This window comes from Trichosurus vulpecula, chromosome 2 (assembly GCF_011100635.1).
Source record: "Trichosurus vulpecula isolate mTriVul1 chromosome 2, mTriVul1.pri, whole genome shotgun sequence".
Taxonomy (NCBI): Eukaryota; Metazoa; Chordata; class Mammalia; order Diprotodontia; family Phalangeridae; genus Trichosurus; species Trichosurus vulpecula.
The window spans coordinates 367,467,025-367,482,991 of NC_050574.1; the positions used below are offsets into that span (position 1 = coordinate 367,467,025).

The 15,967-nt window shown below is 36.4% G+C and overlaps 1 protein-coding gene and 1 pseudogene across 1 annotated transcript in view; both read left to right on the plus strand.

The window, feature by feature from the left end:
• Positions 1 to 15,967, plus strand: part of IL10RB (interleukin 10 receptor subunit beta) — a 58,824-nt gene that overhangs the window by 13,249 nt on the left and 29,608 nt on the right. The window contains exon 3 of the mRNA XM_036746878.1: positions 2,456 to 2,613. Within this exon, the coding sequence (XP_036602773.1) occupies positions 2,456 to 2,613 (158 nt within the window). The remainder of the gene's footprint in view (positions 1 to 2,455; positions 2,614 to 15,967) is intronic.
• LOC118839416 lies at positions 7,421 to 8,057 on the plus strand (annotated as a pseudogene).

A 15,967-nucleotide genomic window follows, 5' to 3' on the forward strand; every position in this document is an offset into this window, starting at 1 on the left:
ATAACTGATAATAAGAGAAATCCAAATCAAAACAATCCTCAGGTTTCAATTCATACCCTACAATTTGTCAAAAGTGACCAAAAAATGGTAACAGTTAATTTTGGGAGGTAGAAAGATAGGCATCCTAATATATTGTTGGTAGAGCTTTGAAATGGTAGAACCATTTTGGAAAGCGATTTAGAATTATATAAATAAAGTGATGAATATGTCTGTACCCTCTAAACCAGAAATTCCATTACTGAGCTCATACCTCAAAGAAGCGATCAATAAGAAAAAAACAGTCCCTATATGTTACAAAATATGTATAGCAGCACTTTAGGTGATAGCTAAGAATTGGAAACAAAGTAGATGCCCATCAATTGGGGAATGGCTAAACAAATAATGGTACATGAAAGTAATGAAATATTACTGTTATAAGAAATGATTGTGATGTATACAGAGAAGTATAGAAAGACATATATGAACTGATGCAGAATGCAGTAAGCAAAACCAAGAAAACAATATACATAGTAACTACAACAATGTGAATGGAAAGAACAATGATACACACACACACACACACACACACACACACACACAAGTCAAAAGTAAATGTAACAAAACTATGAAGATCAAACAGTATTCCAATGAAGAGATATGAGAAGATAGCTGTGATGGTAAGCAGGGTAGGACTTTTTGCCTTTGTTTGAGTCTGGCAGGTAAAGTGGGACCTTTTGTTTTTTGTTTTGGAGTGTTTCTCAGCACTGAGGTAATCAAGTACCTTTGATAAGTCTTGCCTTTCAAATGTAATGGCAAGCAAAGTGAACTTTTTGTTGTCTTTTGTTTGAGTGTTTCTCAGTAGTAAAACAATCAAGTGCCTTTGATGAGTCTTGCCTGTTTCAATCAAAAGTTTTTGATTGTATCAAGAGTCTTTGATGACCTGCTTAAGACATGGGAAGGCTTAGGTCACATGGGTTTGAGTCACATGGTTGTGACACCCTCTGACCCTGAACAGGGTATGTAAGCTCTGAGGTTGGTGTTTTGTTTTGGGGCTCTCACTCACTGGAAGAATGTCATATGGTTTGACCAGACAAGACTCTGGGTAGCTGTCACAGAGCCCCTCAGCTTTGAAAAACCCAGATGTTGTTGAGTCTCTCTCTGGTAACTGTTTATGTATTGCTTGGACAGACAGCTAGAAGCCCATCTGCTGATTTGTGTTATTTTGCTCTGTTTATATAATGTATGCTTATAATTTCTGTTTGCATTCTCTCTGAAGTTCAGGGTGCTGACTTTTTCCCCTGAACTAAGTGAATGATATATGTACATTTAATTAAAGTGAGATTGTAAACCCCTTGAAGTTGCTTTCCTTAAAAAAGCAGATCAAAGAACCTATGCTAGCAGCCTTTCTGTGTGTTGGTAGTGTCACAGTAGTGACAAGCAGTATTGTTGTTACAATAGCCTACCCTTTTGTAGGGGTAGGAGATACAAAGGTGTTACACATTGCACATGTTTTTGGACTTTCTTGATATATCAGCCAATTGTGTTGACTTTTTTTTCTCTCTAAAAAATCCTATTTGCTATATGGGATGGCTGAGAGGGGGAGGAGTAGCAATACATGAATACTACAGTGACGTAAGAAAGAGAAGAAAATTAATAAAAACTTATTTTAAAAAATTATGTCACTGACCCTGACAGCTAGGGCCTTTTATCTTCAAATCACTTTGAGTGACTAGCCAAACTTCTGGAAATGATGAATATCTATCTCAGAAAGATTGAGGAATGTGGATAGTATATATTATTTTGAGTACTTAAAACTATAGTTATTGTTTTTATTGTTAGAACATGGTTTAGAAATCAGTTATGTATTGTTCATTAATTTATATGAACATATGTATAAACAGACTATGATATGCGCCACTGAGAAGAGTTCCTACACTAAGCGTTCCCCACAAAAGAAATCATTAGACCTTTATATATTAATGCATTGCTATACATATTGTTTATAGAGAATAATGGTAGCTGGATATGGTGGCATAACCTATAATCCCTGCTACTGAGGAGGCAGGCTGAGACCAGTGGATATCTTGAGCTCAGGAGTTCTGAGTTACTGTGAACTAAGCCTATTGGATGTCTGCACTCCGGCACCAATATGGCTAGCCCCAAAAGTGGGAGTAAAGGGGTGTGAAGTTACCTGACTGTTTAATAAACAGTCAAAAATAGGGCAAGTCAAAGTTCCCAGGCTAATCTGTAATGGGATCAGCCCAAAAGTGACTGCTTCTAGCCTGGGTAAAGCAGGGAGAGACCTAGTCTTCAAAAACAAACAAACAAAAAACAATAATGAAAAGCAGAGTTGTCCAGTTAAGTTCCATTTTCTCAATTTCCCCCTGTCTTGATCAGATGGATATTCTAAGAAGTAATATATCAACTTCTAGGTAAATGAAAATTAGAATTGTAACCTTTTTGTGTGGTTTTATAGTTATAGGTCATTTGATGATAAGTGCAAGAATATTATCCTCACCAGCTGTGACTTCTCAGATATTTCCAAATATGGTAACTACATCTTGCGTGTCAGGGCTGAATCTGAAGATGACCAGTCAGATTGGGTAAACGTCACCTTTTGTCCGTTGGAAGACAGTAAGTGATATTTTTTTCTTTTTTCCTGTTGAAAATAAGTCAGTGTGCTAAAACTGTCTCGCTTCCATTTTACTTTATACACTAATCATCAGAAATAATTTCCTGAGCATCAGTTCCCTTTGGTAAAAAGCACTAACCATGATACCACATATTTGCAATATTCTTGAAGAGGACACCACCCTTGAGGAACTTCCTCTTTCACAGAAAGGACAAGAGAGACAAACATATAATCAGAGGAAAAGTGGTAATGTAAAAGATAGGTTCCCTTCCCACTTCAATTAATGTAATCATTGAAAACCTTGACTAAAATCACAAAGTGTTAAATGATCAGACATGATAAGGTTTTGAGCTATAAAAAAGTAAAAGTTCCACTCTATTTGTTTTAAGAGTTTTAACCTCTTTGAGTAAAAAACAGAATAATGTTTGTCATTGCCTGAACAGCTATATGCTTCTTTGGACTTTAAATAGCTGTAAGTTCTCAGTAGGTTTGCACTTCACCAGTTCTAGAGTTGGAGCAAGAAATAAAGGAAGAATCAGGGACCTGGGAGGTAATTGCTCTTGGTAGGAGAAAAAAGGATTTTCTCTCCTCTTTCCCTGCCCCTATCACCCACCATGTGATCAGTGAGACCTGACCTGTAGGAATCCAGGCATCTAGCTGAGAGTAGAGAGAAAACTGAGGATATACATAGATGTGGGAAGGAAGAAGGTACCTTTGGGAAGCTTTATCCCTCATGAGGGATAAAAATGATCACTGTGAACTCAAGAAAAAAGCAGAACTCGAGAGCTCAGCTAAGCAGCCTCCCTAGTGGAGACCTGTTTTCAGAGGTCGCTATATAAGAACTCTACAAAGAAAGTAAGAATTTCTGGTACCAGTGACCCTTTGCCACCTATATTCCCTATATGTGTGTCTCACTGCCATTCTAGTTTAAGTTTGAAGCCACTCTTCCCATGGACCCATGTGTATTTGTGGGAGTGTATGCCCTAGGCTTTTGGGAAGAATGTTTGTACCAACCATTCTTACTATACTATCTTAGTAAATACCTTTGCTAAAAAGATAACTAAGCTTATTAGATGATTCTTAATATTAATCACACAAATGATGCTTAAGAGTTATAATATTAAAAGTGGAGTGCCACAGGATTACCCTCAGAACTCAAGTCAACATTACTCTGAGAAGCAAATCTGCAAATGGAAATTGGAGACTAACCTACAAAGGGTATTCATAAGAATTATGTAATATTTCTAATAATTATGATCAAAGTAAGTCACACATTGAGCTAACAAATTGGAGAATAGATGGAGTTAATCTAATAAGGATCCTTGGCATAGTTGGGAATAGGAAGAAATATCATAGGCAAAAGAGAGAAGGCTGTTATACATATGTAGATACCACGAGCAATGGCTTGGTAGTAGTAGATGGAAGACTAGATGGATGGCTCCCCAAGAAGGTCATCTTGTCCAGAACTAAGAATGCAAGTAGGTGTATAGCAGGAGATGGCAGCAGATTGGTAGAGAAGGACTAGTTAGTAAATAGTTTTGAAAATAATAGAGGTTTAATCTAGAGAAAAATAAGGAGTCCCTAGAGGGTTATGAGGATGCTAAATTAGGCACTGAAAAATTATTTGAACATCAATGTAAAAAATGTTTCAAAGTTTAAAGAGGAAAGAAAGCCTGGAAGAAAGAAGTCATAGGCCCTAATTAATTGGGATATGTGCCAGTGGTTAGATGGCTAAAACTGAGAGGAATGGAGAGGTTCAAGTAGCATTGCAGAGAAAGAATGGCTGCCGCTGGTAAATTTTTGAATAAAGTGGAGAAGAAATAAAACTCTGAAATGTAAACATTGCGCTTTAGCTTTGGAAACAGGAAACAAGATAGCGTTGCTCTCTGTGATTGGAAAAATAAAGTACTGAAACAGAAAATGTATTGAGCTTTGAAGTATCAGGCTATCATAGAATGTTAGAACTGGAAGGAATCTTTGAGCTCATGGAGTCCAGTGGTTTCCAAGCTTTATGGCATAAAAATCTCTATTTAAAAAAAATAATAATAATTGTCACTAAAAAAATAGTAATAATTGTCACACCTACTTCTAGATCTTATACACACTTTTCATAAAATAATCTATATAAATACTGTTCTTAGCTTGCATTTTATTCAGATAAAATTAAGAATTTATTAAACTTTTATAATACATAAGCAAACCTTAAACATCAAAAAATGACATTTATTGCTAGATCCTTCATGATTTTTATACTAGTAATTTATAAAATAATTATTGTTTTAAGCACAGTCTCTCAAAATGTGATGTTATTGATGATATTGCTACTCATAATTCTTTTTCAGACATTAATGGTGATTGATATTTATCTTTACAACAGTTGGCAGCAAAAAAAAAACCTGTTCCTGCAAATATGATGTTACAAAATATTTTTATAATATCTTATATGTATCATTTTCTTTGATAAACCAGAAAGCTCTCTATTTACCATAGCACAAACATAAGATTTTCCATTTCAAATGTTTTTCAAATAAACTATCATAAGCAATGCCTATCAGTTGTTTTTGTTCAGATAGAATAAGGCCAAATGTGTCCTATGTGTCTACAGTAAGAGTTATTTCTATACACCACTCAAGTAATTAGTGAGAAGAGTTTTCCTTTCTTCTACTCATTTTCTGGATAGGCATTTTTCACAATTGGAAATATTTTAAAATGTTATTTTGTAAATATTACCTATAGTTCTAACTTTTTCATGAATGTAATCACTTTATCTTTCTGGAATAGATATGAACTCGGAGACCTTACAATGATTTATTTAGGATAGTCAGTTTTTCAAAAATATCAACTAATAAACAAATTTCAGAAGGAAATTTTGTTATAAAATGGATTTATTTCATCTTAATTATTACCACTTAGAAAAGTGATTTCTTCATTTAGCGCCAATACTTTTCTAAATACTTTGGCATGTGAAAGTGAACTGTTTTACAGTGATGTAGAATTGTTCTGTGTTCTGCCCTAAATCATCTCACAATTTTGCAGAGTATTCCTTTTAATGCGCTGTTTTTATAAAGTTGATCCCTCTTATGATAACTTAAAAGCCAGATAGCCCCTCACTCATATTTCTCAACACAAGTCCCTGATTATCTGTGTAGGGTGCAATGTGTCTGTAGTACATAAAGGGCCACATTCTTACCTAGTATTTGTATATCTAAGTTTCATCCTGATAACAACTGAGTTCTTTCAGTGCAAAGTACATTTTCCCCACATTATAATATTTTCATTTTAGAAGCCTCTCAATTATATCACAAATTTCTCTTCATATGGCATTGATAGCAATACATTTGTAAAATATAAATCTTCCTTAGTATCAGTTTTCATAGAATAGCATACATAGTTAGTCAAATGAGCACCTTTAATTACATCTGTTGCTTCAACCACTGGCAATGCAAAATAGAAAGATTTTCGTTTTTAAAGTAATCACAAAGGTCTTCAGACATGTACTCGTGATTCTCCTTCCCACTGATTATTTGAAAATGGAACTGTATGAAAAAAATCCCCACTACTACAAATCACTAATTTAAGAAATGCAAATTAAAACAATTCTGAGTTTCTACCTCACACCCATGAGAGTGGCAAAGATGACAAAAAAAGAAAAATGCTGAATGTTGAAGGTGCTATTTGAAAACAAGCATACTAATTCACTCTTGGTGTATCTGTAAATAAGAACAACCATTCTGGAGAGCAATTAGGAATTATACGTAAAAAGTTAAGAAACAGTGCGTTTGACTCATCTATACCACTGCTAGTCCGGTACCCAAAAGAGATCAAAGAAATAGGAAAAGGTCCTATATGTACAAAAGTATGTTTGTTATTTTTTAGTTGTTTTCAGCCACATTTGACTCTTTGTGGCCCCTTTTGGATGTTTCTTGGTAAAGATACTGGAGTGGTTTGCCATTTTCTTCTCCAGCTCATTTGACAGATGAGGAAACTAAGGTAAACAGAGGGACTTGTCCAGGGTCACACAGGTAGTGTCTGAGGACAGATTTTAATTCAGGTCTTACTGACTCTAGGCCCAGTACTCTATCTGTTGTACCACCTACCTGCCCCAAAAGTATTTATGACAGCTGTTTTTGTGGTGGCAATAAACTGGACCCTAAAGGGATACACATAAATTGAGAAATGGCTGAATAAATTTTGATATGTTAATATGTGATGGAGTGCTACTGTGCCATAAGAAATAAAGATGATTCCAAGAAAATATGGCAAGACCTATATGAAGTGATGCAGAGTAAAAGTGAGCAGAACCAGAAGAACAATTTATACTATAAAATCAATTTTATAAACAGTTTTAGAGAATTTTAAAAATTGAAAAGTAAAGTGAGCAGAATGAGAACAATTTTTACAATAATAGCAACATTGTAATGACAAACAACTTTCAAAGCTGTAAGAACTCTGATCATCATGATGACCATACATGAGTCCAGGAGAAACATTATCTACCTTCTGACAGAGAGGTAATAGATTTCGAGTGCTGAATGGAACACACACACATGCATATATATACATACATGTGTATGTATATACACACACATATATGTATATATACAGCCAATGAAAGATTTCGTTTTGCTTGACTATGCATATTTATTATAAGTAATTTGTTTTTCTTTTTTTCCCAATGAGTTAAGAGGTGGGAAGGAGAGAGTGTAGCTTTATATTCATTAAAAAACTTTTTTAGAGAAAGAGCTGGCCAAGTAAGAGCCAGAAAGCCATTGGGCTATTCTGTGTGGTTCTGAGGGAAAGTAACTAAAAATGGGCAAAGGTGATCCTAAGAAGCCAAGAGGGAAGATGTCTTCATGTGCTTTCTTTGTGCAAACCTGCGTAGAGGAACACAAGAAGAAGCACCCAGATGCTTCTGTGAACTTCTCAGAATTTTCTAAAAAATGTTTAGAAAGGTGGAAGACAACATCTGTGGAAGAGAAAGGAAAATTTGAGAACATGGCAAAAGCTGATAAAGTTCATTACAAAAGAGAAATGAAAACCTACACACCACCTAAGTGGGAAACGAAAAAGAAGTTTAAGGATGCCAATGTACCAAAGAGGCCTCCTTTGGCATTTTTCCTATTTTGTTCTGAGTATCATCCAGAATCAAAGGGGCACATCTTGGTCTTTCTATTGGAGATGTGTCCAAAAAAATGGAAGAAATGTGGAATAACACTGCTACAGATGACAAGAACCCTATGAAAAGAAGGCAGCTAAACCAAAGGAAAAATATGGAAAGAAGATTGCTGCATTCCAGGCTAAAGGAAAAGCTGATGTGGGTAAAGAGGGAGAAGTTATCAAGACTGAGAAGATCAGGAAAAAGGAGGAGGAAGATGAGGAAGATGAAGAAGACAAGGAGGAGGATGAAAACGATGAGGAAGATGAAGATGATGATGACAATGAATAAGTTGGTTCTAGGACAGTTTTTTTCTTGTCTATAAAGCATTTAACCCCACTGTACACAACTATCTCCTTTTAAAGAAAAACAATGAAATGTAAGGTTCTGTAAGATTTGTTTTTAAACTACACAGTGTCTTTTTCGTACCGAATGTCTTTAGATAGTCCAATGCTTTAGTGGTATTTTCAATAGCCACTAACTTTGCCTGGTGCAGTATGGGAGTTGTAAATTGGCATGAAAATTTAAAGTATTTAAAGCATCTTGTTAATTTCTAGTACAAATTAGTTATGTATGGGGATATACTTCATTTTCTTCTTCAGTTGTCTTTGATGCAGCCTGTAAAATAATTGTTGTTCTATTAACTAAATACCAATTGCAAAACAAAAACAAAAACAAAAGTTGTAGCTGCTTTGTTGACATTCTGAATGCTTCAAAGTAAGTACAAGTCTTTTATTAGTATTGTTGTTCTTTCCATAGGTGCTTTTAAATCATACCTTTTCTTTTTGAGGGGAAGCTCATCTTTGTTTTTGTGTGACCATTTGGGATCACATGAATTATTACAGTTTTCATCTTTTCATATAGTTAGTTGATTAAAAAAAAACTTCGATCTATATACCCTGCATAATTGTAATGGGGTAATAAAAGTTGTATAGAAATAATTTTCTTCCATAATTGGAAAGCAAAAGTTATCAGTTAATAAATTCAAATTTCACATAGTACAGTATTCTATCCAATTACAACATTTGCCAAGTGGAAAATATAGAAATAAATTTGCAGCATGGAATTATTTGAGTGAAACATACTATAAGTCTGTCCTTGAAAGACTAACAGAAAGGCACATTCTAATCTTTATGTGGGGAATATACATTCATAACTTCATTACTACGTAACTGAAGTTATGTTTATAATTCTCATGTTTTCAAAGAGCTGAGAATGTACCCCGAAAATGTGAGTGGAAAATACAAGACTGCCACATTAATCTTTGTCAGCAGATTTGCTGAAGGCTACATAGACTTACATTACAGTATGAGGAGGTAACAATGAATGGCCCCTTGAGAAACTTGAGATTCTATATAATACCATTTATAACTATGTAAATCCATATTTGATTTTAAGTCAGTCCAAAACAAAATTACATTTTGGTCTCATTTATAAAATGAGGCATATTCTTCCCATTAGGGTTTATATTAAAATTATAATATTTGACTCTATATAAATCAAATTTGGCATTAAGGTAAAATGTAGAACAAATGTCTAATTTGATCAATTGTTCTCATTTCTCAAACCAAAGCTAAGAGTACATTCATAAAAATTGGGGCTGAGGGGGAGGGGATGACAATTGGGCAGTTTTGTGGCTTTCAAATTATAATTCTCTTGAGTGCCGGTGTTTTAAAGTAGCAATCTTATAATTTTACACACTTTTGTGATGGAGTACTGTTTTGTTTTATAATTTTGACTTTCTGATTCTAATTTCAGTTTTGCATTTGTTTAAGTATAATTTCAGAGGCATACTAAATATCTGAATCCTGGATGATACCAATAAACTAATAATTGCAAAGTTTGTAAATATTTAGTTGAATGGCTTTCACTTAATTAAAAAAAAAACTTTTGAAAATGGAGAGGTTGGGGGAGCAGGCAGTGTTACACATGTGTAATGCTGCCAAGGGTGCTGGAGCCAGCTTGAACTGGCTCACAAGAGCTGATTGTTAAATTTTCAGTAAGAAGCATTTACACTTGTGGAAATTAGCAAATACCACAAATCAGGGCTTGATTTATTGTTTTGTACATTGTCTAGACTTAAGAAAGTGATGAAGAAAAGATTAATGATGAAAATTAAACTTAAAATGTATCATGGGTATATTTTCTTTTTCTGGAGAGCCAGAAAATGTTTAAATTTACTAGCATGCTCACTGTGTGGTAAGTTTTTTCTCACTGTTTTACTTCGTTATAAGAGAGCTCACGTAGAGTGGGGATATTCAGGAAATGTTTGTATTGTAAAAACAAACACATCAGCAAAATTTTTTTCAAAAAAAAAAAGAATATCATCTTGGCAACTGTGTGGAGGATAGAATGGAGACTCAATGAGGACAATTAGGAGGCTTTTGCAATATTAGAGGCCATCAGTAATGATTTTGTGAGTAGAGAGAAGGAATTGAATGTGAATGATTATGTGGAGATAGTAATGATAAAACTTGGCTCCTGAATGGACATGTGGGCTAAGGGAGCGTAAGGAGTTAAGGGTAATACAAGCTCAGTGGAAATAGGGAAGTTCAAACGGGTAGGTTTGTGGGCAAAAAGAGTAAATTCTGTTTTGAATAGATTGAGTTTGAATCATTTATGGACCATCCAGTTTGAAATGTTCAACAGGCATTTGGTGATATAGGACTAGATCTTGGTAGCACCTGGAGCTAGATATAGAGATCTGAGAGTCATCTGCATGGACATGTAAATTAAAGCCATGGAAGTTGATGAGGTCACCATGAAAAGGAATGTAAAAAGAAGAGGACCTAGGTCTGAGAGTTTGGATCTACCAACAGTCAGGGAGCATCATAGCTAGGATGAATAAGCAAAGGAGACTGAGAAGGAGGAGTGGTCAGCCAAGTAAAAGGAGAATCAAGAAAGCAACCTCACAAAAACCCAGAGATGAGAAAGTATCCAGGAAGAGAGGTTGGTTCTTAATGTCAAATGTTGTAGAGACCCAAGGTGTAAGGAATAAGAAAATATATCCGATTTGGTAATTAAGGGAACACTGGTAAGAGACAGTGGCATAGTGGGTAGAGAACTGGGTTCAGCTCCCATCTCTGACCCATACTGGCTCTATGACCTTGGACAAATCATTTAATCTCTCATTGCCCATGAGCAGCTGTCAAGACCACAACTGAGGCTGTGGCTTCAGCTGAACCCAAACCAGCCTACTTCCTCCACCTGTTTTTGTGCTGCTAAGAATGATTTTTATATTGTAAATAAAAATTTTTAAACCATTCTTAGCTTAGGCAGAGCCCAGATTTGGCCCAAGAGAAATAGCTCGCCAACCCTTAGTCTAGACTATAAATTACAGAAAAGGTGTTGACCCACATTAATAGAAGTTCCTCATGGGAACCTCCATACACTGATGGAATCACAGGTCCAATTAATAGCAACAAAGGGAATTATTGGTAATTTTGGAGACAGTAGTTTCTGTTGAGTGGTGAGATTAGAAGCCAGATTGCAAAGGGCTAAGAAATGAGAGAAGAAGAAATGAAAGCTCTAAGAATAGGCAGGTTATTTTAGGATTTTGGAGTCCTTGAATTCATGGTATCTGGTATAATCAGCAAGACAGAGTGAGGAGAAACAGACTGACAGAGAGTAAGATAGAGACCCACACAGAGACAGAGAGAAAAGCATAGGACAGAGCCTTGGAGTATCTCCACAGTTATGGAGTGGGACATGGATAATGAACCAGTAAAGTAGACTGAGAAGGAAAACTAGTCAAGAACAGTATGTTTAAACATTTCACTATGTCTTAAGGAGGTTAGAATTTAAGGTAAGGTAAAAAGCATATACTATAATGATGTGAACATAGATTCTATCCAAGATTTTTCTCAAATCATGTGTATAAAGCCTGAGTGTACATGCTCTAGAATGGCATCATCCTGGTGTTATGATAATGCAGGATATCAGTTTTCAACATTTTTCTCCTTTTTTCAAAGAGATGTTCCAGAGGTAGAGAGCAGGAAGAAAGAGGAAGGGAAAGTACTGCCTATATTTGGACCAATATGTCACTAAATCTATAAAGTTAACCCACAGTCAGTAGTAACATTAGAGATAATTGTAAAATTTAACCATAGCATCAAATTAAGCACATGCTAATTCAGATTTCACTTCATTTGCTCATATTATATTAAATAATTCTTGTATCATACTCACTGTCTATATTAGGAAGGCAGAATTTATGATTTCAAAGAGAATCTCATATGTGCCTGAAAGATTCGGAACCGCAGGATATAAGGAATTCTCTAGGCAGAAGGCAGGAAAACTAAAGCATGTATTTACACTCCACAGTAACAGGCCCACAAACCAGCATCCCCATTTTGATATTTTGATCAAAAACTTCCAGGCCCAATAAGTCCGCCTCACAAGAGTAACCAGGAGGCCACAGAGAAGCAAGATGGTATAAGGCAAAATCGTATACATGCTTCCCCTCTACGGTAAGAAGATTACCCACTGGTCTCCAGTCCTTGTTCAGCACTCCTGGCTCCACATGGGTCAGCTCTGCTACTGGCAGCTCAGCTTTGGCTGTAGGTGTCTCTGGCTCCAACCGGAAAAGGAAAAAGGGGTCTTCAAGCTGTCCTCTTCCCTCTTATAGAGTTTTTGATATCCTCAAGCGCTGCCTGAATGACCAGGGCCAATTGGTTCTTGAGTTGTCCCCTCCCCCTAGCGCAGACCAGGTTAACACCCAATAGGGCGTGGCTCTGGAGTTAACACCTCCCCTCAGCCAGCCCCATGACTCATCACACAGGAAGTTCTCTGCTTCCTGGCATGGTTGCTGGGCTTCCTGCCCCAGAAGAGCAAGCCCCAGCACCCCTCGAGGCTCAATGAGGTAAGCTGAGTCACTCAAAGAAAACAAAGGCCATTCTGGCCACACTGTCAGAGTCAATTTGTCATGTTAATATTACTTTTGTTGGTTTTTATATGAACTTTATTTTCACTTTAGAAAGTGGGTACGTTTATATAGGAGTAACACTCAGAAATATCTGATAATTTTGTCCATTACTTCACATACCGCCTTTACAATTTGAAAAATTCTGATCTAATCCAAACCTCTTAGCACCAGCCCTGAAGTCAGGAGGACCTGAGTTCAAATCTGGCCTCAAACACTTGACACACTAGCTATGTGCCCTTGGACAAGTCACTTAACCCCAGTTGCCCTGCCTTCCCCCTCCAAAAGCAACTTTTAAAAAAATAATCCAAACCTCTTATTTTACAGATGAGAAAACAGAGGTCTAGAGAAATTAGTTTGTCCATAATCACATGGCTAGATAGTTTGTTTCAAAAAAAAGAATTATCACAAATTACCAGTGAATTTATATCATAGGAAGATGTTAGAAGACATTATGGAAGCAAATGAACTCTCTAAAAATTCTAGTAGAAAAGGTTTCCCTAAAAACAGATATTATAGGATGAAAAGTTTGGGCCTATCCATGCTGAAGGGTTGTAAGAACAAAGAGAAATAAGGGGAAGAAGGATGAAAAGTTAAAAGGAGAGAATTTAGATTATTTGGTGCTGCAGAATCCAAGGTGACAGTCATCCAGGGTGGTCTGTTACACAAGGCAGATGCTACGGGGGTGGTGAGTCTCCAAAAGGACCATGCAGAACGTCACCAGACGTCCCTATCTTTGGCAGATTCTATTGGCTTTTAACTTTTTTCCGGAAAATTGACTCACCTTCTCTGCCTAATCTTTTGGACAATGGTATCCTACTGTCCCTTGGATACCTGATCTTAGTATGATCTTGAGACTCTTTCCTCCTTTTCCCCTCTTAATCCTTCCTTCTCTTCATTGCCTCTTTTCTTCAACCCATCCCTACAGAAGATTTACCCAGGTAGGGTTGTCAAGAAAAGCGGGTCCTGCCTCAGGTAACATGTGTTGCTGTTGACTCTTGAATAATGATCAAGGTAGATAAAGATAAAGCAGGGAACCTTGGATTTGACCTTTAGTTATTACTGTGAACAACAACAAACATTTTTAATACATCACACTTATGTAGGAAAAAGTTTAGCAGTCCCCGACTCTAAGAATCTTATTATCAGGGCAGCTAGGTGACGCAGTGAGTAGAGCACCAGCCCCAGAGTCAGGAGTACCTGAGTTCAAATCCAGCCTCAGACTCTTGACACATTTACTAGCTGTGTGATGTTGGGCAGGCCACTTAACCCCAATTGCCCTGCCTTCCCCCCTGCAAAAAAAAAAAAAGAATCTTATTATCTAGTAGTGAGATAAGACACCAAGACAGATAGCTGTATTACATATTAGAAAGTAACATTAGACACAGTAGTAAGTGTGACAAAGTAATATAAACACATTAGAAAGTAACAAAATTCTGCATGAAATCTAAGGAAGAAGATGGTTGCTGAAATCTTGGAAGAAGTTATATTGGGCTTTACATGATGGGTGGGAGTTCAGCAGTTAGAAAGAAGGAAGGGCATCAAAGCTCAGGGAATGGCCAGGGCAAAGGCATAAAAAAAAAAGCAAGAGAATGCTGAATGTGTTATTGGGGCTAGGAATTGTTTAGAATGACTGGAGGAACATATATATACACACATATATACGTACATACATATATGTGTGTATGCATCCATCTATACATATATATATGTAATGGGGGAAAGAATGGAAAAGTAGGATGGTACCAGGTTGCAAATCACTCAGATTACTAGCTAGAAAGGTTTCAACTTTACTTGGTAAGCAATAAAGAATTGCTAAAGAATTTTGAGTAGAGAAGTAAGTCACAAGATTTTTTTTTTTGCCATTATTCTTGTTTAATATTTTAGTTTTCAACATTGATGTCCACAAGATTTTGAGTTACAAATTTTCTTCCCATATATTCTGATTGCCTCATTACCCAGTCAGCCCTCCCTTCTTTCACCCCACTCCTCCTCCATCCCTTTCCCCCTTACTTTTTTGTAGGGCAGGATAGATTTCTATGCCTCATTTCCCTATATATCTTGTTTCCTAGCTGTATGCAAAAAAAAAAAACTTTTTTCTTAAGCATCTGCTTTTAAAACTTTGAGTTCCAAATTCTCTCCCCTCTTCCCTTCCCACCCACCCTCCCTAGGAAGGCAAGCAATCCAACTTAGATCACACAAGTATCATTATGTAAAACACTTCCACAATGCTCATGTTGTGAAAGGCTTACTATATTTTCTTCCATCCAATCCTGTCCCTCTTTATTCAATTTTCTCCCTTGACCCTGTCCCTTTTCAAAAGTGTTTGCTTTTGATTACCTCCTCCCCTTATCTGCCCTCCCTTCTCTCATCCCCCCCACTTTTTTTTAATCCCCTTCCCCTTACTTTCCTGTGGAGTAAGATACCAAGTTGGGTGTGTATGTTATTCCCTCCTCAAGTTGAATCTGAGGAAAGTAAGATTCACTCATTCCCCCTCACCTGCCCCCACTTCCCTTCCAACAGAACTGATTATTCTTGCCATTTTTATGTGAGATAATTTACCCCATTCTATCTCTCCCTTTCTCCTCTCAATATATTCCTCTCTCATCCCTTAAATTTATTTCTTTTTTTAGATATCATCCCTTCATATTGAACTCATCCTGTGCCCTCTGTCTATATATGTGTGTATATTCCCTTCAACCACCCTAATACTGAGGAAGGTCTCATGAATTACACACATCATCTTTCCATGTAGGAATGTAAACATAACAGTTCAACTTTAGTAAGTCCCTTTTGAATTCCCTTTCTTGTTTACCTTTTCATGCTTCTCTTGATTCTTGTATTTGAAAGTCAAATTTTCTCTTCAGCTCTGGTCTTTTCATTGAGAAAGCTTGGAAGGCCTCTATTTTATTGAAAATCCATATTTTGCCTTGGAGCATTATACTTGGTTTTGCCGGATAGGTGATTCTTGGTTTTAATCCTAGCTCCATTGACCTCCAGAATACAATATTCCAAGCCCTTCTGATTGTGTTTCCACAATATTCAAATTGTTTCTTTCTGGCTGCTTGCATTATTTTCTCCTTGACCTGGAAACTCTGGAATTTGGCGGCAGTATTCCTAACAGTTTTCTTTTTGGAATCTTTTTCAAGAAGCAATCAGTGGATTCTTTCAATTTTACCCTCTGGTTCCAGAATATCAGGGCAGTTTTCCTGGATAATTTCTTGAAAGATGATGTCTAGGCTCTTTTTTTGGATCATGGCTTTCAGGTAGTCCAACAATT